This window comes from Leucoraja erinacea, chromosome 18 (assembly GCF_028641065.1).
Source record: "Leucoraja erinacea ecotype New England chromosome 18, Leri_hhj_1, whole genome shotgun sequence".
In the NCBI taxonomy this organism is placed as follows: Eukaryota; Metazoa; Chordata; class Chondrichthyes; order Rajiformes; family Rajidae; genus Leucoraja; species Leucoraja erinaceus.
Window position 1 is genome coordinate 12464220 of NC_073394.1, and position 21993 is coordinate 12486212.

Genomic DNA, 21993 nt, shown 5'->3' on the forward strand with positions numbered 1-21993 from the left:
ATCAGACCGAGGAGCAATGCTTAATTTGTGCATAATTGGAACAATATGTAAGGCAGTCCAAAACAACACAATGAGTTGCTTACCCTGCTCACATGTTGATCATTGAAACTATACCACTGTCCGTCACCGAAAGATTTTATACAGGCGTAGTAATGTCCACCAGCAGCGCTCCCTGAATGAACCATTACCGAGAAGAGTTCGTAGATCCAACCATTCTGAAAGTATAACAATGGCAAAAAATAGAGCAGGGAATTATCTTAAATAACTAATTTGGCAATATAATATAATTGCCTTTCACCTTCAGGCAACACATTCTAAATCGCAGTACCCAGCAGAATTCTCCCCACCCTCTGGTACTATCACCAAACAGCTAAAATCTTTCACCTAGTTACCAAACTTTTCTGAAACTAATACCAGTTCCACCTTACTCTACAGATGCACTTTAATGCATCGACATCACTGGCAACCCAAAGTTGTTGCCTTCATAGTGATGCAGTGCAATTGTCTGCCAGAATCTGCAGAGTGGTGAACAGAGCTCAGTCCATCACAGGCTCGTCATTTTCTTCCATCTTTGGAGCGTTGTATCAGGAATGCCTGACATATAGTCAAAGATGCCTGCCAACCTGACTGCTCCCTTTTCTCTTCTACTTTCTGGGAGAAGATAAGGATCTTGAAAGCTCAGAAAATTTGTTTCTATTACAAATCTCAAATTGTGGAGTAGAGGCAAATAAATAAATGATGGGCCTTTGTCCCAAACATTATGGAGGGCACTGTATCTTGAATAAACTCCATCTGCTGTTTCTCAGCCCATTGCACAAACATATTTAGAAGGAACCAATATTTAATTCCCATTGTAATAAACCCCAGAGCAATGTTGCTGATCATACCATGTACCTTTTCGTTCCCTGCCTTTGATGTCTTATCACTGGTACTGTTGCTGTCCAGGCAGATCCCTTCATCCACAACATCATCGTTTGAGAAGTCATTGCTCAACTGGTCACTGTGACAGCTCCCTTCATTTTCAGCACCACTGTCCGTGCAGCTCTCGGTCTGAGGAGATTTCTGTAAAACCAAAAATGTCCTGGGTCAATCACAGAATTCGCCTGACGTAGGTAAAGGAAGTATTGGCCATCCTTGCGCAAAGTATAAATTATCAATACAGATATGATCAGAATAGGCCTGATGATAATATGTACATCATCCCCACTCCCTTCTTCCAACTTTCCCTTCAATTCGCTTCCTATCTTAGGTGTGTGGTCTTCACCTATCCTTAACTCTTCTTCACCTATCCTTAACTCCTACTGCCCATTGTTTGTCAGTCTATTCATCTTGGTTTAATATGAAATTTCACGTGGCTCTTTTGACACTCTCTTTCATTCTACTTTCCGTATTTCTTGATCTCTTGGACAATTTCTTTGTCTATACCCTTCGTGATTTTAAATACCTGTTGAAAGCGAGGAAACAGGCTCTTTGGCCGACCAAGTCCATGCCGACCAGCAATCACCCATACACTGGTTCCATCCTACACACGAGGGACAATTTTTACAAAAGCCAATTAACCTACAATCCTGTACATCTTTCGAATGTAGGAGGAAACCAGAGAACCTGGAGAAAACCCATGTGGCCACAGGGAGAACGTACAAACTCCGTGCAGACAGCACTCGTAGTCAGGATCTAATCTGGGTCTCTGGCACTGTAAGGCAGCCACTCTACAGCTGCACCACTGTGCCACCTTTCTGACCTCTATCAAGTCTTCTTCTAACCCCCCCTTTGTTTCAAAAAGAATATCAGATTCAGTCATTTGCTACATTGCCCAAATACACATCCCTTAAAGCATTGGAATTTTTTATCTACACCCTCTCTAAAGATTTCCTAAAGTCCAACACCCAGAACTGAACACAATCGTCCGCTTGTGGCCTATCCAGCATTTACAAAATGATTCATCGCAGCTCCTGTGCTTTTGTATTTTCTGGCCATTTATGAGGCCTTGTATTCAATTAATATTTATGGGGTTTAGGATCCACATGTTTGTTTGTAATCAATTTCTCAACGAGCGCTACCAACTGTTCTTCTTCCCCCTCTATTTTCTACAATCACTTCCCACTCTCGTCATCATAACATCCCACTGTGTTTCTCAGAACATAACTGCTCCCTATCTTCCCACTCCATCGCCATTAACATCTTTATACCCATTATTACATCAATTCACTAAGGATACAAGGAAGTCATCTGTGGATTGTGAAATTGTGCTCTGCATATCCACAACTAAATTACTGGTGCATATTAAAACAGTAGTCTTAATACCAATTTCTGGGACTCTCCACAGGAAACTTCCTTTGAGTCCAGGAAAGAATCTCACTATTATTTACCCGCAGAGATTTGGCATTAATTTCCCCACCATTCCCTTTCATGAAATTTACCTAGACTAGCTGAAATACATTTTAAAGCACTTCCATTATTCCAATTTAATTGGGCTGGCTCTGTTCTCTCATTTACACAATTTTCTCAAAACATTAAGTTCAATAGAATTAAACTAGATCCTCAGGCAAAAGAAAACATCAAATCGCCATTGAAAAGCAGCAAGACCAAGCGCAGAGTGAATCAGAGCTAACGTTTCGGACCAACAATAATTCTGATTGAAGGACATCAATCTGAGGCATTAACTCTCTCTCTTCAATTTCTGGCCTGCTGAGTGTTTCAGCACCAGTTGTGGTGGCAGGTCCCTTAACACTGGTTGCGCAGCTATTCTCTGCAGGGATGTGCAATAGTTGGAAATGATCAGATCTTCAAATATAACCCCCCCTCAGCCAAAGTTGATTGTTGCTGAACGCGAGAAGTTTGGAGAGTCCTGGGAATTTGCTAATTTCCAGTTATGTGCCAGAAAAAGGGCGATATTTTTGTGCATTCAATATAGGATTGTAAACACAAAATCAACTGAGATGTCCACCTTGGTGCTATTGTTCCTCTTAGAACTTCTCCCATTCGCCTTATCACACCATCAACAATTTTTTTCAGTTCCTTACAGAAACAATACAAATACACAGCCTATCAGGCAAAACTTTCAGATCAAAGACTCATCTTTCACCTGATCTGAACGTAAAATATAATCCCTCAGCTCTCTTTTAAATCTTTCCTATCTCACAACTCTGTGCCCTCTAGTTTCAGGTTTTCCTACCCTTGGAAAAAGATTAATAATAATAATAATTAAATTTTTATTTATGGGCGCCTTTCAAGAGTCTCAAGGACACCTTACAAAAATTTAGCAAGTAGAGGAAAAACATGTAAGCGGAATGAAATAAATAGTAGAGACATGACTAGTACACAAAGTAAAGACAGAATTCAAATCAAAACACAATATGAGACAATTCAAGCACAGATGAAAAGGGAGGGGGACGTGGGGCTAAGGATAGGCAGAGGTGAAGAGATGGGTCTTGAGGTGGGACTGGAAGATGGTGAGGGACACGGAATTGCAGATCAGTTGGGGGAGGGAGATCCAGAGCCTGGGAGCTGCCCTGGAGAAGGCTCTGTCCCCAAAACTGCAGAGGTTGGACTTGTGGATGGAGAGGAGACTGGCTGATGTGGATCTGAGAGACCGTGAGGGTTGGTAGGGGGAGAGCAGGTCAGTGAGATATGGGGGGGGGCCCAGATGGTGGAGGGCTTTGTAGGTGAGGACCAGGATTTTGTAGGTGATCCGGTGGGAGATGGGAAGCCAGTGAAGTTGTTTGAGGACTGGAGTGATGTGATGCCAGGATTTGGTGTAGGTGATGAGTCGGGCGGCTGCGTTCTGGACCAGTTGGAGTCGGTTGATGTAGGTGGAGCTGATGCCAAGGAGAAGTGAGTTGCACTAGTCCAGTCGGGAGGAGATGAAGGCATGGATGAGTCTTTCAGCAGCGGGAGGTGTGAGAGAGGGTCTGATTTTGGCGATGTTGCGGAGGTGAAAGAAGGAGGTTTTAATGACATGGCGGATGTGAGGCTCAAGGGTGGAATCAAAGGTCACGCCAAGGTTGCGGGACTGGGGAGATGGGGAGACAGTGGTGCCGTCGATGGTGAGACTGGGGTTATTGATTTTGCTGAGTGTGGATTTGGAGCCTATGAGGAGGAATTCTGTTTTATCGCTGTTGAGTTTGAGGAAGTTATGTTGCATCCAGGTTTTTATAGCTGACAAACAGGAGTTGATATGGGAGGGGGGGGGGGGGGGGGGGGGGGGGGGGGGGGGGGGGGGGGGGGTTGTGGGGGGATTTGGTGCCGAGGTAGATCTGGGTGTCATCGGCGTAACAGTGGAAGTCCAGGTTGAAGTGGCGGAGTATCTGACCAAGGGGGAGGATGTAGATGATGAAGAGGAGGGGGCCGAGTACGGAGCCTTGGGGAACGCCTTGAGTGACTGTGGCTGTAGCAGAGGTGTGGTTATGGAGAGAGATGAAGTGGGATCTGTTGGAAAGGTAGGAACAGAGCCAGCTGAGTGCAGAACCATCAATGCCAAGGTCCCCAAGTCTGGTAAGCAGGATGTTATGGTTCACTGTATCGAAGGCTGCACTCAGGTCGAGGAGGATGAGAATGTTGAGGGAACCAGTGTCAGCAGAGGTGAGGAGGTCGTCAAGGACTTTGAGGAGAGCAGTTTCTGTGCTATGGAGGGGGCGAAAGCCAGATTGGAGGGGTTCGAATAGGTTATACGCAAGGAGGTGGGAATGAAGTTGTGATTGTGACCATCCCCCTTACCAGTGATTTTATAGAGCTCCAAATGCCACCCCTCAACCTCCAATCCTTCATGTAAAAAAGACCCAGCCTGTCGTAACTCACACCTTCCATCCTGATATCATCTTTGATCATTTTTTCTGCACCTTTTTCCGCTTAATAACATCCTTCCTACAGTTGGGCGAACAGATATGTGCACTGTACTCCAAGTGTGGACTTAACAGATTGTACAGTTGCAACGTAACATCCCAACTCCACACATTCTGCCTGGCATGCTGAAAGTTTCCAGCAGATTGCTTCTTTTTCAGATTTACAGCACCTGCAGCGTTTTGATTTATCTTTCATTCCTTTGTCGCTTAAGCTCTAGCTTATTAATACTTGGGGTGTTGGTACACAGTTCCATCAAAGTAGCCAACTCAGGTGTACAGGGAAGTGAAGGCAGCATTTGGCTTGCCAGAGTTGGGATATTATGTTGTAACTTACAATTTGTTGGCAAGTCCACACTTGGGAATACAGTGCATATTTCTGGTCAGCTAAATGGATGAAGGGTATTATTAAACAGGAAATGGTGCAGAAAAGATTCATAAGGATGATACTGGGCAGAAAGTTGGGAGTTACAACAATAGGTTGTGTCTTTTTTTAAACTGAAGGAAATTTCTGAAGGCCGGGGAGTGGTCTTTGGAACTAAATAAAATCATAGTTTAAGACAAATGGTCATAATCATTTTCCCAGGGCAGGGAAGGCTAAAACTAGAGGGCACAGATTTGTAAGAGAGAAAATATTTAAAAGAAAGCCACGAGTCTCTATAACTCAGAGCTGAGAGGAATCCTTTTCCACAGAGGGGTTGATATATGGAACAAGCTGTCAGGGGAAGTAGTTGAGGCAGTACAATTACAATGTTTAAAATACATTTAAACAGGTACATGGGTAATAGAGAGGGATTTGGACAAAACTCAGGGAGATGGGATTAGCTCAGATAAACATCTACTTCAACAATGACGAGTTGGGCCATAGGAGGTGTTTCTGTGCTTTATAACTGTCTCTAAATGAATCCATGCTGTTTGCTTCTATAAGCTTACATTTTGTGGCATGTCTTACAATTTTGTTGAAGAAGAAGAAATCCAACACCTATCATATATCTAACATCTAGACGCGATCCATTTATGAACTCAATTTAGCTTGAGTTTATTTGTTTTTGCCTTGTCCAAGGCTTATCTCAATTCCAAAGTAGATGCAAACACCATCCTCTGTGCTTTCAGTGTTAGACTAAAGAGGGCAGCCCATCGAGCATCCACTTTTACATTAATCCGACCTAACCCATTTTATCTTCTATCACATATCCTTCAACACCTTTCAGATTCTACCAATCATCTATACACAGGAGACAATTTACCTCTGCCCAATAATCTCCAGATCTTTGGGAGGTTGGAGGTGGAAGGGCATCCAAATCAACACCCACACGGTCACAGGGTGAACATGCACACTGCACAGACAGTACCGAGGTCAGGATCAAACCCAGGTAACCGGAGCCATGAGGCAACAGCTCTATTATGTGCACCACTGTTGCATTTCTTTTCAAAGCCTTTGGATGGGTTAAAGGACGACACAACATTTAGCATCATAACACATTTCTTGTAATGGTCTGAATGATTACAGGATTAGGGATCTAAATGCTCCATTTATATTTTATAGAAGCTTTAAATTATTCATCCAACATCCAGTGACTGTCGCATTATGTTTGTGTGAACTTGTTGTGCAGGTGTCGACTGAAGAAGTATCTGACGGGACAGGTAGCGTCTTTGGATAGAAGGAATGGGTGACGTTTTGGGTCGAGACCCTTCTTCAGACACTTACTCAGGCTGCTCGGTCCACATACCAGCACATTGTGAAAAAGTTGCCCCTCAGGTTCTTATAAAATCTTTCCACTCTCACCTGAAACCTTGAGTTTTTGCTTCCCCTACCCTGGGGATAAAGACTGTGCATTCACCCTTTCTATTCACCTCATGATTTACACACCTCTATACAATCACAGCCGCCTGGGCTCCAAGGAATAAAGTTCCAGGCCGCTCAACCTTTCCCTATATCTTAGGCTCTCAAGACCTGGCAACATCCTTGCAAATCTTCTTTGCACTCTTTCCAACTTCATGACATCTTTCTTATAGCAAGGTGGGGAAAAAAACTGAACTCTAAGTGTAGCCTCGTTGACGTGTCGTATAACAAATTGCTCCCAGATATCCTGCAGCTTGGATATTTAAAATAAATAAAAGCCCCGTTTATCTTTATTGCCTTTATTCTAACTGTCCTGCCACTTCTGCAACTGGTAGCTGAACCAAGAACTGGAAATCAGTTCTGCCTCATTCGTGGATTAAGGGGATCAAAGTATAGCTCATGTGGATCTTAAGCAGAATTGAGCTTACTTCATCTTCCACATCTATGAAAGGACTCATGTCCAGCTCGGCAGGAAACGTCATCCGATCATTCAGCTTTATTCGGTGCATGGTGGTGTAGTCAAAATCAAACCGCTTAAGTTGCAGTGTCAGTAAGTATGGGAAATGCAGGAACTTCAGTCCCTACAAAGAATCAAAAACAAAAAATTCAGATTTTGTACAATTAAAAACACCAACAAATTTCCATCACCCTGAACAATTTACCTTGCGTGCATCACATTTTTTCTTGCAGCGTTCACAGAAATATTGGTTGGGTCCATGCAGAGTCTCAGGCTGGACAAATGCTTGCAAAGCTTCTTCCTGGGTGTGGGAACAAGAGCAAAATAACACCTCTGCACACCAACAGTACTCCAATCACACATCCTTTCACCCAACAACTTTAGATTTATAGGATTATGAGGAATGGAAAAGAATGTAATGCAAGGTTTCAATGATATTATTCAGAAGCAGCTGCTCCAGTTGTAATTTATTCGGAGTCAGGTGGAGTTACAATGCCAGGAATGCTCAATTCTTGGCCATGGTGGATCTCTCAGCAACAAGCTGTCATCCCATGGCACAGACTCAGATCCACGACCTTTCTGACGAGGATAGACATCAACTTAGTTTTGTTTGGAGCTACTGCGTGGAAACAGGCCTTCATCCCTCCGAGTCTGCACCGACCAACGATCCCTGCACTACTTAACACTATCCTACACAGACTAGGGACAATTTTACACTTAAACCAAGCCAAGTAACCTACAGACCTGCAAGTCTTTGGAATGTGGGAGGAAACCAAATATCTTGGAGAAAACCTACGCTGTCTCAGGAGAACGTACAAGCTCCGTAAAAATAGCACCCGTAGTCGGGATCGAACCCGGGTCTCTAGAGCTGCAAGCAGTGTAAGGCAGCAACTCTACCGCTGTGCCGCCCACTGTTACAAAAGCTATGTACTTCAGGGCCAGGAATATCTTGGGTCAGTTTTGATCGCCTGCTTTTGGTTGAGATGGAGTGGTGTGTGCTAACACATCAAGAACTTCAGGTTGGATGAAGCAGAAGATCGGCTTCACACATCTAATTGTTCAGCTAGATCAATTCACAGTACCAGACATGAAAGATTAGCATGTATGCTGAATTTTGATTCTTGGCAGGATAACTGCAGAATCTCTAACCCTGCTTCAAGCGAAATATTAACCACAAAATTGTCATCTTGGCTCAGATAACAAGTGTGTAATTAAATGATTGCGGCTCCAGCCTGACTGCAATAAAATATGAGCTAAGCAGTCACTACAGTACCGAACTGTTGAAACACTACCTTCTCTGAATTGCCTCTTTCTTTGGATCCAAGGATATGTCTGGTTGTTCAGCAACTTGACAGTAAATTCTAACCCAAAGATGCGCATGACATATTTTGCCTTGGATTACGTATTATTTGAAGAGGGGCGATCTCATGACATCCAGCTAACATTTACCAATCAACTAACATTGCCATAATAATTCAGATCTTTAACACGATGCTGTTCAGGATCTTGCCATGTGTTTGTCTCTGACCCTTGTCAAACACCAACAATAGTGAGGACTAAAAATATCAGCGCAGCATAGCAGTTAGCGCTGCTGCCTCACAGTTCCAGGGAACTAGAGTTCAATCCTGACATCAGCCGTTATTTGGGCAGGGTTTTCCCAGTAACAAGGTAAAGTGCTCCCATCCCCTCATATAGCCTAAAATAACTTGCTGCAGTAAATTGGTCTCTAGTGTAGATAAATGGCAAAAGAATCAAAGGACTGGGGGGCATGCAAGAGAGAATATGTTGGAAGGAGGCAAAGAAGTAAAGAGAGGAGAATGATGAGATTGCTGCACTGGAAGCAATCGTGGACTCAATTATCTGAATGACCTTGTGTCATAATGATCAACAAGTTACTTCAGTGAAGTTATGCTTGCGATCAAAATAGCATTAGCAAATCCAAATAATTTCCACTGTCCACCTATATTGCATGACCTTTAGTGATGAATACCTACCACACTGTTAAACGCCAGGCTGGAACCATAAGGTCTGATCACCAGTGGGATATCGAGGTACGTATCGATTCTCCAGCTCTCGTAGCCACACTCAAGACACCTGACGTAATCCTTCAATTTTCCTTGGTACAGCTGGTTAATGAGGTCAGCCTGAAAGAACAGGTAATAGATTCATTCAAATGAGCAACAAAGCAGTACGCAGTATGACCAATACCACCACACCAAATTACAAAGCAAAGATGCATGTAACACGTCGTCCATTGAACCCAACAATTAGTGTTTTAAATCAAATTTTGATCTTAAGATGACACTTTGCTTCAGGATAATCATCAGCTCTGGCCCTTCAACAAAAGGTACAAAAGCTTGAAAACACATACCACCAGATTCAGGAACAACTTCTTCAGTTATCAGACTACTGAGTCCTCCCAACCTACCTCAATGCAACCTCTTTCTCTGTAACCACAACATGACAAAGCTGCAACACTATATTCTGTACTCTGGTGTTTTTCTCTAGCTGTGCAACTAGTCCCCCCCCCCCCCAACAAAGGAAACCATTCCCACCCACACTCACTGTGGTCCGTTATAACGAGGATTTACTGTATTTCTTGAATAAGTGGGATATAACTAACATGGACAAAGGGGGAACTAATTAATGTGTAGGAAGGAACTTCAGTTGCTGGTTTACACCGTAGATATAAAATGCTGGAGTAACTCAGTGGGTCAGAAAACATTTCTGGAGAAAATAGGTGACGTTTCGGGTCGAGACCTTGAGACTGAGGGCCAGGGGAGAGGGAAACTTGAGGTATGAAAAGGTACAAACAATGTTGTATACTTGGATGTCATAAAGCCACATAATAGGTTCCTCTCCAAGGCAGCAATATACTGATATCTGTAGAGTGGTATATGATGAAAGGCAGGAGGGATATCATTTTCATCCGAGCAATGAGACTGTAATATTAATTACCTGTTCCGTTTGCTTCCATTTTTGCTCGAGTGCATCAAACATAACTCTGCACAGTTCTTGAACGTCATGCTGCTGCCAGGCTAACAAGAGGAATATGATCTTAATTAGGCCTTAATAAAGCACCTGAAGAACAAACCATTAAAACATTGGGAACACATTCCCCCATACTGCTCACAGTGTGTAGCTAACCTTCACTGCTATCCCAACCAAAGCTCCGGGTCACATCTGTTGTTTCCACTGCTCTTTTTTTACTCGTTTGCAACAAAACAAAGAGTCTTTGGAGTTGGTATGGAATGTTGGTCACCCGATCTTCCTCACATTCTTCAAACTCCCACCTGTGAACACATCCACATGAGCCTAAATTAGTTGAAGATATACCAGCCAAATAAAACTATTGCCAGCAACCGTTAAAAAACATTAGGTCACAAGATTCAGAGCTCAGGGTTTGACAGCAAATGAGAGAATGGCTAAACAACTCCCAAGAGGAAGTTACAGTCTGGGAAGACATCATCCTTCATTGTATCACATACTGGATTATTGACTAAAGATAAATGCTGATTAATAAAATATTTTATTCTTAATTCGATAATACAAATAACAAGTTTACAACATTATAGTCAGGCTAGTCAATTACAGAGTTTCACTATATTTGGATAATAAAATGAAGAATAATGCGTTGGAATAGTGGGGGACTATAACTTTCCAAATATTGACTGGGACTATCACAGTGCTATGATTTTCGATCGGGTAGAATTTAAGTGTGTTCATGAACGTTTTCTTAATCAATATGTCGATGGTCCTTTGAGAGGAGCAAAGCTCAGCCTCCTCGTGGGAAATAAGGCAGGATAAGGTTACTGAAGTGTTAGTGGGGGAGCACTTTGGGAGCAATCATCATCATTCTATTCGTTTTTAATTATTTTTAAAAGCATAAACATACATAAGCAGAAGAGTGTAACGATTGTAGTATAAGAATAGTAGAACACCGAAGCAGTACACAGAGAGTTGCCACTTTTCAAGGGTCATCCTGGGCCCTTCAAGTTTTAAAGATTTTTACGGTACACCTTAAATGTACCTTAAATGGCCATTGCCCTGGAGACAGCACTGGGTTACAGGGGTTGGCCTGGCCTGGTGATCCGTCAATGTCTTCACTGTTGCTCGGCAGTTCTGTGCCACTGCAGGCTGCACTCAATCCCTGCTATGTCCCTCCCTGTCCACTGAACTTGTTCTCTAAACTTCATTAATTGCTTCAATCTTCTCATCTGCCTCACTACTGCTTTGGGTCATCCCCTGCAAGACGAATGTAAACTCTCCTGTGTAGTTCTTACACATCCCCCGGACAGGATATTGATTCTCTCTCCAGTTCAGGTGCAGCCCACCCATCTTATACAGGTCATCTTTAGCCTAGACCCTAAATCATGGATCCCTGCACCAGTTCCTCAGCCATGCATTCTTCTTTTTTTCCACTACTCTTACTATCATGAGGCACTGGAGGTAATACAGAGCTTACTACCCTCAAAAACCTTTTAATTTTTAATTTAAAAAAAATAATAATTACATGTTGTCGGCTTGCAATGTTAAAATTTCACTCTTATTTATGCTCAGCAAATAGCAGAATAAAAGTGAGTGAAGACTGATGTTTTCCCAATTGGCTTTCTTCATATTATTCCGCTCCCGGACACAAGTGCGAAAGCTAGATATTCAAACCGCAGTTGATGAAGCACTGTGGCTCCACACGCCTCCATGCAAATTGCAGCTTTGTAAGACTTTGGTTCGGCCACATTAGGAATATTGTGTACAGTTCTGGTCCCCTCCCACCTTCCTTCCCTCCTCCCTCCAATTACAGGAAGGACATAGATGGTATGCCGAGGGTACAAAAAAGGTTTACTAGAATGATGCCTGGATTAGAGGGTATTAGTCAGGAGAGGTTGGACAATCTTGGATTATTTTCTCTGCAGCATCAAAAGAGACATGATAAAAGTATATAAAAATTATGAGAAACATAGACAGGGTAGACAGAACCTTAATGCCCAGCTAGCAATATATCAGATTAAAAAGCATAACTGTAAAGTGACAGAGGCAAAGTTCAAAGGAGATGTGCAGTGCAGGTTTTCTTTTCAAAAAACACAAAAGATGGTGGGTGGGTATCTGGAACACGCTGCCAAGAGTGGCTGGTGGTGGAGGCAGATATGTTGGAGGCATTCAAGAGCCTTTGGATGAGGGACATGGCTGTGGATTAGGGACATGGATGAGGGACAGGGAATGGAGGGAGATTGGTCACATGCAGGCAGAGGAGATTAATTAAATTTGGTATAATGTTTGGCACGGACACAGTGGGGCAAAGTGCCTGTTCCTGTGCTGGAATGTTCCACGTTCTATCTTTACCCCAGAATCTATAAATATGTCACCTAGGAGGCCAAAGTAACCTATTCTATTGTCATGTGGAGCTCTGTAGAACTGGAAGTTTAAAGGACAGATTCTTGACTCCATGGATAAATCTTATAGATTATAACTGGTACTGCACTTGTGATGAACACTGCAGAGACTAATTTAACAACAATGCATGGAGTTCCTGAGAATCCATAGCACGTGCCCAAAGGGCCTGGGATCATGAAAGTTTCAGGTCTCTATTTCAGTGAAAGTGCAGGAGCAAATTTAAATGAAGCTTGAATTACAGATGGGCGTTTTAATTTTTGTTTTCCACCAAAACAGCACGCTCGTTTCAACATGTCCGATATTTCATTTCGGAAATACTAACTTTAAATTGGACATTACCTGTATAGTGCATTCCTAAATTCTGGAGTCATAAAGAGCGTCTGCAGCAAGCTGTTCAGATAGCAGGTCATGGCTTGATTTACCAATCCCACATATCCTGCAGGAAGAAGAAAACTTTAAAATATTTTGTTTCAGACAAGAACCAGCTTACTAAGCTATGCAAAATAAGCTTTTGTTTAATGAAGCAGTTATTTGTCATGGCTTGTGGAAACCTATAATAAATGGATGAGGTATATTATATATTGCAATGGTGATTACTCCTCAAAACATCTTAATGTATTATCCAGTGGTTGTGAAAAGTGCCGTCTTTGCTCATTCCTGGAAATTCAGAGTGTCAGTCTTTTCCGCGGGGTAGTGAATTTTAAAACTCATATGGCATAGAATTTTAAGGTGAGGATTTAAGATGGACCTCAGGGACAACTTTTTGTACCCAGAGGGTCGTCAAGATCTTGAATGAGTTGTCATAGGAAGTTATCGAAGTGCATAAAATTACAACTTTTAAAGACATCTGTACAGATATATGAATAGGAAGGATTCAGAGAAATGTGGGCCAAATGGTACAAGCGCAGCATGTCAACTTCTGTGCTGTACAGATCTCAAACTCTCTTTGCTAGTTCCAGAGGCAGGTTGTTCCATGTACACACTACCCTTTGTGTGAAAAAGTTGCCTCTCATCAGTTTCAAATATTTTCCTTAAGCCTTTGTGGTGGGCTGAAGGGCACGTTTCCACGCTGTATCTCTAAAACTAAAATAGCTGATATTCAAGATCTATACTTATTTAAAAGATGTTATAAAACCATTGCCACCACCAGATGATGCTCTCACTTTATAATAATAAGTTAAAAATAATAAGTTAATAATTAAAAATAGTGCCAGTACTGCTTGGAGGTTTTTATGTGTGTTTAATTTTAGACAGTGTTGCAAGGGGAGGTCAGCTACTCGGACCTTTGAGTTCTTGGACTAAAACAAAATAGAAATTCATATGATGCATCATCCATTAATAGCCGGGACAGGTGCTAACCCGATCATATTTAAATTGGATTCATAAATATTTTCAAATCAGTGAAGGATTCCTTTATAATTCCAATGGAATTTTATTTATGGAGCGTCTGGGCAGGCCAGGAATTAATTATTTGTAGTGCAGGAGATGGAGGGACGATCTCAGATGTTTATAAAATCAGGACGGGAATAGATAGGGCCAATGCAAAGACTTTCCAGATTTCTGAGATGGAGCTTGTTTATCAAGCGAGATTGACTGGACTCAGCCTTTACTCCCAATTTAAGACAAACGCAACGCGATTTCATAAAACGAACAAAATTCTTACTGGTCTTTGCTTGTAGAGCTGATGTTCCCATTTGCTCGGGTGTCTAGAACCAGGGTCCACAGTATTAACAATAAGGGGTCAGCCAGTCAGGACATAGATGAGGAGAAATTTCTCCACTTAGGGGGCAGCAATTCGCTGGAATTCATCATGTGGGCTGTAGCAACTTAGTCAGGATACATACAAGTTTGAGTTTGATAAACTTTTAGATATTAAGGAAATAAAGTATGTGATTAGTGCAGGGGTATTATGAATAGCGGGTATTATGAATAGCCCTAACTTTAATGAATGGTATTAAACTCTGGTCTTAAATGGTAAACCATGTTAATGGTATTGGTGCATTATTGTCATGTGTACCAAGATACACTAAAAAGTTTATCATTGCAAGCTATCCAATTAAATCATATCATACACATGTACAAAATAACTTCTCAAAATGCACAGCAGTGAATGAAATGAAGACATATTACAAAGGTATGGCTCTGGGGCAGAAGACATCGACTGTGCACTGCTCACTCACCGGTTTCTGACTTCCCCAGGATGGGAGAGTACGAGTAGCTGTGATTACTGTAATCTCCACAGCCCACAGAGCTTTCCCTCAGCTGAGGGCCAATGATCCTCTTCTGCGTGATGTCCTCCTGTCCACTGCTTTCTGCTGTACCAGATTCATCCTGTGAAGATATTGCAAACACAAGTGTCACATCCTCCTGGCCTACAGATGATTAGAGATGTTTGAAGGGGGCCTTAGAAAATAACTAAAGTACTATTAATAAAGTAGGCCCATAATTGAAAATTTGATGAGGTCATTTTTTTTGCAATCAAAAAATTTCTATTGCTCGAGAATTCCGTAATTCAGTGGTTCCTATCTTACGTCTCTGATCTTCCAGTCAGTACTAATATTAATTGATCAATCAATTGGATAAACTGCTGCTAATTAATGGAGTGCCTCAGGCTAAGAGCCATGATTTTTGTGTGGTGGGTTTATTCCCCCTAGGACATGGATGCACAAGGTGAAAAAAAAAAACTATTTTCTATTTTTCCATCTTTCCTGCCGCCACACTCGAACTTTAATGATATTCTTGAACTACCTCAAAAAAAATCCCCTTGGTTTGATTGATATTAGCAACATCAATGTTGCAGATGCTGAATGACCTGCTAATAATTTTGCCTATTACCTCAAGATCTCTCCAGCACCCAATGTGTCACACACACACAACAAACATTCTGAAGTGGCTGTAAAGCTTACTTGTTCATATTTGCAGAGGAGTCTCAAAATTCACTGAAGTGGGACCTACACGAACCAGAAAGCGAATCAATTCTAAATATTATTCAGCTACGATGACAATCTACCCCTTGTCGAGGGCAAGGCCACCTACCGATGCAAATTGGGGCTGCTCTCCATTTTTATCTGTAAGTTGAAGGAAGTTTTTCTTTCCTGGTTCAAATCCAGATTCAGTGAGAGATTTTTCACTGGTGTAATCCAGGGGGCACTGGAACAGAAAGTTTTACATTTACACAACACAAACTAAAATAGTATATATTTTTAAAAGAGCACAGGAACAAAGAGACTACATTGAAAGTTAGACATTGCCCGGTCCATCACAAGTACTGACTTCCCCAGAGGAGGCACTGCCTTGCAGAGGCAGCCAATACAAAGACCCTCAGCACCCTAGCCATGCTGTAATTCACTATTACCATCAGGAAGGTAGTATGGGACCTTAAAAACCGGGATGTTCAAGACCCCCCCCCCCCCACGGCTGAACATGATCCAGGTAGACCGTGGCCTGCAGTGGGTTGCCAAACATGATGCCAAGTTAAATAATCTCCTCCACCAACACGTGCTCCATATTCCTCTACCCCCTGCATATCCATGTGCCTATCTAAAAGCCTCTTCAACGCCAATATTATATCTGCCTCCACCACCACCCCACAATTAGAAACCTTGTAAAGCTAAGAAAGTATCGATTCTGCGGCTTGGCTATTAGCTTGCAGGGAGATTCCATTTGCACTTTATTTCCTTCTCATTTCCCTGATTGTTGTTGCTGGAAGTCAAACTAAGCACGCGATGAGTCTCCAAGGAGGAAGTGTTAATTCTTAAAATTACCTGGTCAGGGTTGTTCAGACCATTGCTCCAGACTAACTCGAAGGTGGCATTGATGTAGCCTGCTTTAGCCGAGACGTCCTCGAACAGCTGTTTGAGTGGAGTTGATGCAGGAAGGTTAAGAGTGAGCCGCTGAGTGACCACCTTGGCATTAGTGGTGTCCTGTATGATACACAGCACCCGTGGTTCATCCGCTGCCGTCTCTGACTGCAAAGATACGGGATTTTGTTTTAATTGAGCAGCAGCGATAATAGAACAAAAGTTCACCACGCATTCAATATGACTGCACCAGACTTGTGCCTCTGCCAGTTACTCCACCAGTTATAATAAAGCAGAAATAACATAACTTATATTTGTCGCCCAAGACTGTTACTGACGAGAATAGAAACAGAAATCCAGAACAAACAACAGAGGTTAACGGAAATCATTTGCCCACATCAGAAACTGTGTAAAAGATGCAGATCTTTAAATCCATGGAGTCCACATTACCAGAATGTGGAAGGCCAGCTCCCCATACTGAAGGAACATCTGCAGTGGAGTTACAGGGTTGGTACGAGGATCACTGCTTTTAGACAAGCTGGAGGAATGGACTCAGAGGTAGCAAAATAAATTTAATGTTGAGAAACATGGTCTTAGATTTGGTAGGGAGGACGAAGATCATGTCATGCAAGCCTTTCAACCCATCTTATAACACTGATGATTTATCCTTCTGTCACCACATTTACCACACATTATTTGAAATTCATATGGTCTCCAATTCCTTGCCACAGGGTGTTTTTTTCCTGTCTAAAGTGCATAATGGAGAGAAATAAATCCTTCAGAAAAAACCTCAACATTGTGGCTCGGATCTTTAGGTCAGTGGCAGACTGAAAAGGATTTAGTGGCTCCAACATCACGCCTTTGCTTCATGGCAATACGAGTTTCACTTTGAAATCTTCTGGAGTGTCCAACAGGTTGCCCAGCCATTCAAACTGAAGAATTCACAGGACAGTGATATGGGAAAATCAATGGTAAGATTAAATAACACAAAGACAAGAAATAAAATTGTACAAGAATGTGAAGGATTTTCACTTGAAGTTAGATAACAATTGTTTTGAAATACAATTCAGATGGAGTTACACTCTACACTTTAAAAAAGGTTTTAATGGATCAGAGATTATCATGGTCGAACAATGATTTTTTTTTTTTAAAACAGTCACGTAATCCCAGGGTCCATTGCTGTTTCTACAACACTCTCCAGCCCAACATTCCCAGCATTGACATTCCGCTGACTATGTTAGGCGGGCTGCATCATTTGTGTGTCTGACACAGTGTGTCCTGAAACAGGCAGACACTCTATTCAGAGCTCTGGAACAGGAAGTCATTACCAGGAAAACAGGTGATGGGATTCAAGGATGTGCTTAAAGCTTCCTTGATGAACTGCAACATCCCGGCCGATTCCTGACAAGCTCTGAAACATGATGGCATAAACTGCAGAAGAAGCATTTAGGATGGAATTGTGAGCCTTGAGCCAATGCACTGAGAGCACAAAGGGGCTAAATGTAAACGACTGACGTGCAACACCTCTCACGCTATGCATCAGCCTGCCGTGCAAGGCTTGTACTAACCCATCGGTGGAAGAGTCTGCACTTCCCACATTGACAGTGATCCCAAAGCATGTTTGAAGTCACCCTTGACCCGGAGTGCCTAAGAATGGTTATTAGCCATAATTGTGCAAACTAGTTCATGTCCTCACCCAGCACATTAAGCTCATTCTTTCTTCCCCGTTCACTATGCAAGCCCCCATTTTCACAACACATCTTTCTCTTTCAACCCTTCCTGAACAATTCAAGATATTAACCCACAACTTGAGAGCAGTTCCCCTTCCACCACAAAATATGGCAACTTTTCCTTTACTCCCCCCCCCCCCCCCACCATATCTCCCACTCTCATGTTCTGTGTCACAGTCTATTTTCAAAGAGAACGTAACAGTCACATTGGCTCTCTCTCATATTATTGGCATGGAAAACTGAACAGCTGCAGCAGTCAGACGGGTTCGTTTATGGCTGAACCCTGACAGAAAGCACAGCTCCATATGGAGATTAAGGACTAGTCTAGGCAACCCTGGAAACTGGCCAGGCCTAACCAGCAGAATTTGCACCAAATGCACTTCCACATATCCTCTTCAATGTATTCAATCTATCAAAGTGCATTGCAGCTACTAAATTCTTGGCTTTGTAGAATAGCTTGTCTGTACCTAGTTCATTATTCACATCTAATACAACAATCATTCCATACTAAGTAATAAATGAGCATGGTTTTATTCAAAATAATCTAAAATTAACTAGAACATCCAAATAACATCACTTTAATTTAGATACAGCGTAGAAACAGGCCCTTCGGCCCACCGAGTCCATGCTGACCAATGATCACCCATACCTTAACCTATACACTAGGGACAATTTACAGAAGCAAAAACCTACAAACCCACGTCTTTGGAATGTGGGAGGAAACTGAAGCACCCGGAGAAAACCCGCGTGGTCAAAGGGAGAAAGTACAAACTCCATACAGACAGCACCCATAGTCAGGATCGAACCTGGACCTATGGCATCATACATCAGCAACTATACCGCTGTACCACCCATTACTCCTTTTGAATATTCTCCTAACCGGACAATAAGTGAGTGAAGCTTCAAACATTTTTACCATAGATACATCTCTAAAATATTGTGAGTGGTATTGGGTTTATTACGTGTCATGATATATCGTGAAAAGCTTTGTTACTACTGGGGAAAAAGAGAAAGATTTAACACAATATCTCAGAATTGTGATTATTTTATTCTGAATGTAGTATTGCAAAAGCACAAGAACCTGGCTACCCTGGATAATGCTGAGTGCAAACTTAAGAGTATGCCACACAGGGTTGTGAAGATATTGGGTTATATCCATGGTCCAAGTATTCCCACCCTGAATCAAGACACAGGTCGTCTTTCCAACATGCCAGACATTCTTCACAGCGTTGGACTGAATAGCCTAATTCTGCTCCTATCACTTATGACCTTGCCAAAATATTTACCAGTAAATTGAATTGTTTTCGTAAAATAAATATTACCGACACCAATAGTTCACTTGAAATCTGCTCTGAAAGTAATTACTACAGTGTACATCCCCTTTTTACACTGGGAAAATATACAATTTATGAAGGCAAGTGATACCCATTTAATTGGCATGAATCCATTTAGTTTAGCTAGTCAAACAGCCAGCTTGTTAAACCATGAAAAACACTGTAAAACATTAATATATTTGTTAAATAACACTGGTCAACAGTGAATCAAGTGACAGTGAAGTAGGTGCTGTCAACATTTCTGTCCAAGCATGCAACTCCAGATGACTCATGCAGTGCTGTTTTTGAAGAGTAGGTAGTGCAACAAAACTGACACAAAATAGGAAAAAGAAAGCAACCAACCTAGCCTAGGAATGCAAGATGATTTATTTTTACTTCAGCCAACTGGGTTTGATGGCCTCGTGCTTGTTTATGTCAAAACAAGTTCAAGCTACATCACATCAGCTTTGATCATGTTGGACAGCTGCACGTCTGAAAAGCTTGGGAAATGTAAAACAGCATTCCTGTTCAGGTGGATGTCAACAGTCCCATATGATCTGAAGAGATGCATGAAGGCTTCACACCATTCGTGCCACTGCCTTCTATCACCATCACAAAGAACACCCATGTCATTGCTGTTTATGGGAGGCTCCTCTGTGTACATTGGCTGCCACTTGTGTGCACAACAGGCTAGGCTTCCAAACACAGATTATTTATATGAAAGGCAAGGCCCCTGTGTATGTACAACCTGTTCCTTTGTGTATGCCAGTTGGGAAATACCTTTTTCAATATTTCAAGAAACAATGAGTATCCACATACTTTTGTGCTATGATAAAAGCACATTCAATAAAACAAGTTCAAATTCAATTTCCACTAACTGGCAAATGTAATAAATGATAATTTACCAGCTTCAAGTATTTGGAATTACACTCTGCCCATTACTCAGAGTTGCAGATGACAGAAAATACTTTCTCTCCATCACACAATATACCCATATTTTAGGAATAGCAAGCATGAGGTTCCCAAACCTGAAAATAACACTCAAACCAAAGGTCTAAACACCAAGCACGTCAACGCATCACTAGACACCCAGATTCATCGTAGAACATATTCTACTAACACAAAGGTAGTCACTAGTCAGGATTTGAGATAATTGAGATGCAAAGCAGAGGAGCATTAAAGAGGAAAACTTCATAATTGCAAGATAGGACTATATCAAAAAGGAGAGAAAAGTGGGAGTCGTTGGCATATAGAGAACATTGACAAATAGGGCCAAAAGAGCCTGATGCTGTGCTGTATATTTTAAAAGGAACTATCAAATCCATATGCTGAAAATGTTATATGCAGCTGACAACACAATAGTAAAGGGGATATGGGGAGAAGGCAGGAACGGGGTACTGATTGGGGATGATCAGCCATGCTCACATTGAATGGTGGTACTGGCTCAAAGGGCCAAATGGCCTACTCCTGCACCTATTGTCTATAAAGGACTCGCTTATCGACTAGTTATAATCAAGGGAGGAAAGATATTTTGACCAGTACATTGCAACATATTCTTTCAGGTAATTTTATTTGGGTGAATGAGGGAATGTATTGTTTTAAATAACAGTGTGCTTGGAAATTCGAGCTGGACACAAAATCAGGAAGCAGCCATGAAATAAGTAGCACATAGCATTAAACTGAACTCAATATCCTCAATATGTGCAGGGACAGATCCTTTGCACTGTTCATCCATTAACCTCCAATTTAGTTACCAAACAGCTTTGAAGATATTTAATCAACCACCAATATCTCCTGGCATCCATACTAAAGAAATTAAACTCCTGCAGAGCCACTTAATTGGCTGATTGATGTACCAGCAAACAAATGTCAGAACAGCTAGATTCTGATACAAAGTATGTAGTTCGTGTCCCAATGGTGGAGCCAATACGGTGGTAAAATTACACTTCATTCCCACCAAGGCCAGTATATCCATCCTGAGGTGGGGCACCCAGATCTGCTTTCTGTATTCCTTTCAAGATCTAAATCAGGGCTTTACCCAGCTGTTTCACGTTGCAATCTTGTACGATCTCTTGCCTTGGTGTGGAAATCTAAACTACAGTAAACACAACACGTAATGCAGCACTTGTGGAAAGATAAACAGAGTTAATGCTTCAGGTTGAAGTCAAGTTGAAAGTCTTCAACCAAAATCTAACTGTTTCGTTTCTACGTCAGATGCTACCTAACCTGATGAGTATTTCTAGCATTTTCTTTCCACTTTTAATCTGGTTTAATTGTTTATCCTTACCATGGAATTTTAATGGATTACACGCAAAGATCACAGCCCCCAAAATTCCACAAGTCTCTAAAAACTTCCACTGCTTCTAACAAAAGTAATTCAGTTTATTCAACCAAGATACATCATGCTTAAATTCTCTGTTACCTCATCCTAAAAGGTAAATGCTGTAGGGAACATCAATTCGCATGCAAAATGTATGAATCTGCTTAGTGTAGTGACTTGTTGATGGGCAATGTGTAATGTTGGAAATTCACCTTGATGTATCTGAAATGCACAGCATGTGTATTTAAGAAGTACAGCATCCCAACACCACATTCTAACTAGCTCTGGGGGGTTTTCTTGT

The 21993-nt window shown here is 41.8% G+C and overlaps 1 protein-coding gene across 4 annotated transcripts in view; it reads right to left on the reverse strand.

Moving 5' to 3' along the window:
* Positions 1 to 21993, reverse strand: part of usp47 (ubiquitin specific peptidase 47) — a 100753-nt gene that overhangs the window by 49215 nt on the left and 29545 nt on the right. For all 4 annotated transcript variants that reach the window (XM_055649338.1, XM_055649336.1, XM_055649335.1 and 1 more), the window contains 11 exons: positions 16294 to 16497; positions 15566 to 15679; positions 14710 to 14860; positions 12869 to 12965; positions 10286 to 10431; positions 10097 to 10176; positions 9133 to 9282; positions 7344 to 7439; positions 7110 to 7262; positions 895 to 1062; positions 84 to 215 (listed from right to left, as the gene is read on the reverse strand). In XM_055649338.1, the coding sequence (XP_055505313.1) occupies positions 84 to 215; positions 895 to 1062; positions 7110 to 7262; positions 7344 to 7439; positions 9133 to 9282; positions 10097 to 10176; positions 10286 to 10431; positions 12869 to 12965; positions 14710 to 14860; positions 15566 to 15679; positions 16294 to 16497 (1491 nt within the window). The remainder of the gene's footprint in view (positions 1 to 83; positions 216 to 894; positions 1063 to 7109; positions 7263 to 7343; positions 7440 to 9132; positions 9283 to 10096; positions 10177 to 10285; positions 10432 to 12868; positions 12966 to 14709; positions 14861 to 15565; positions 15680 to 16293; positions 16498 to 21993) is intronic.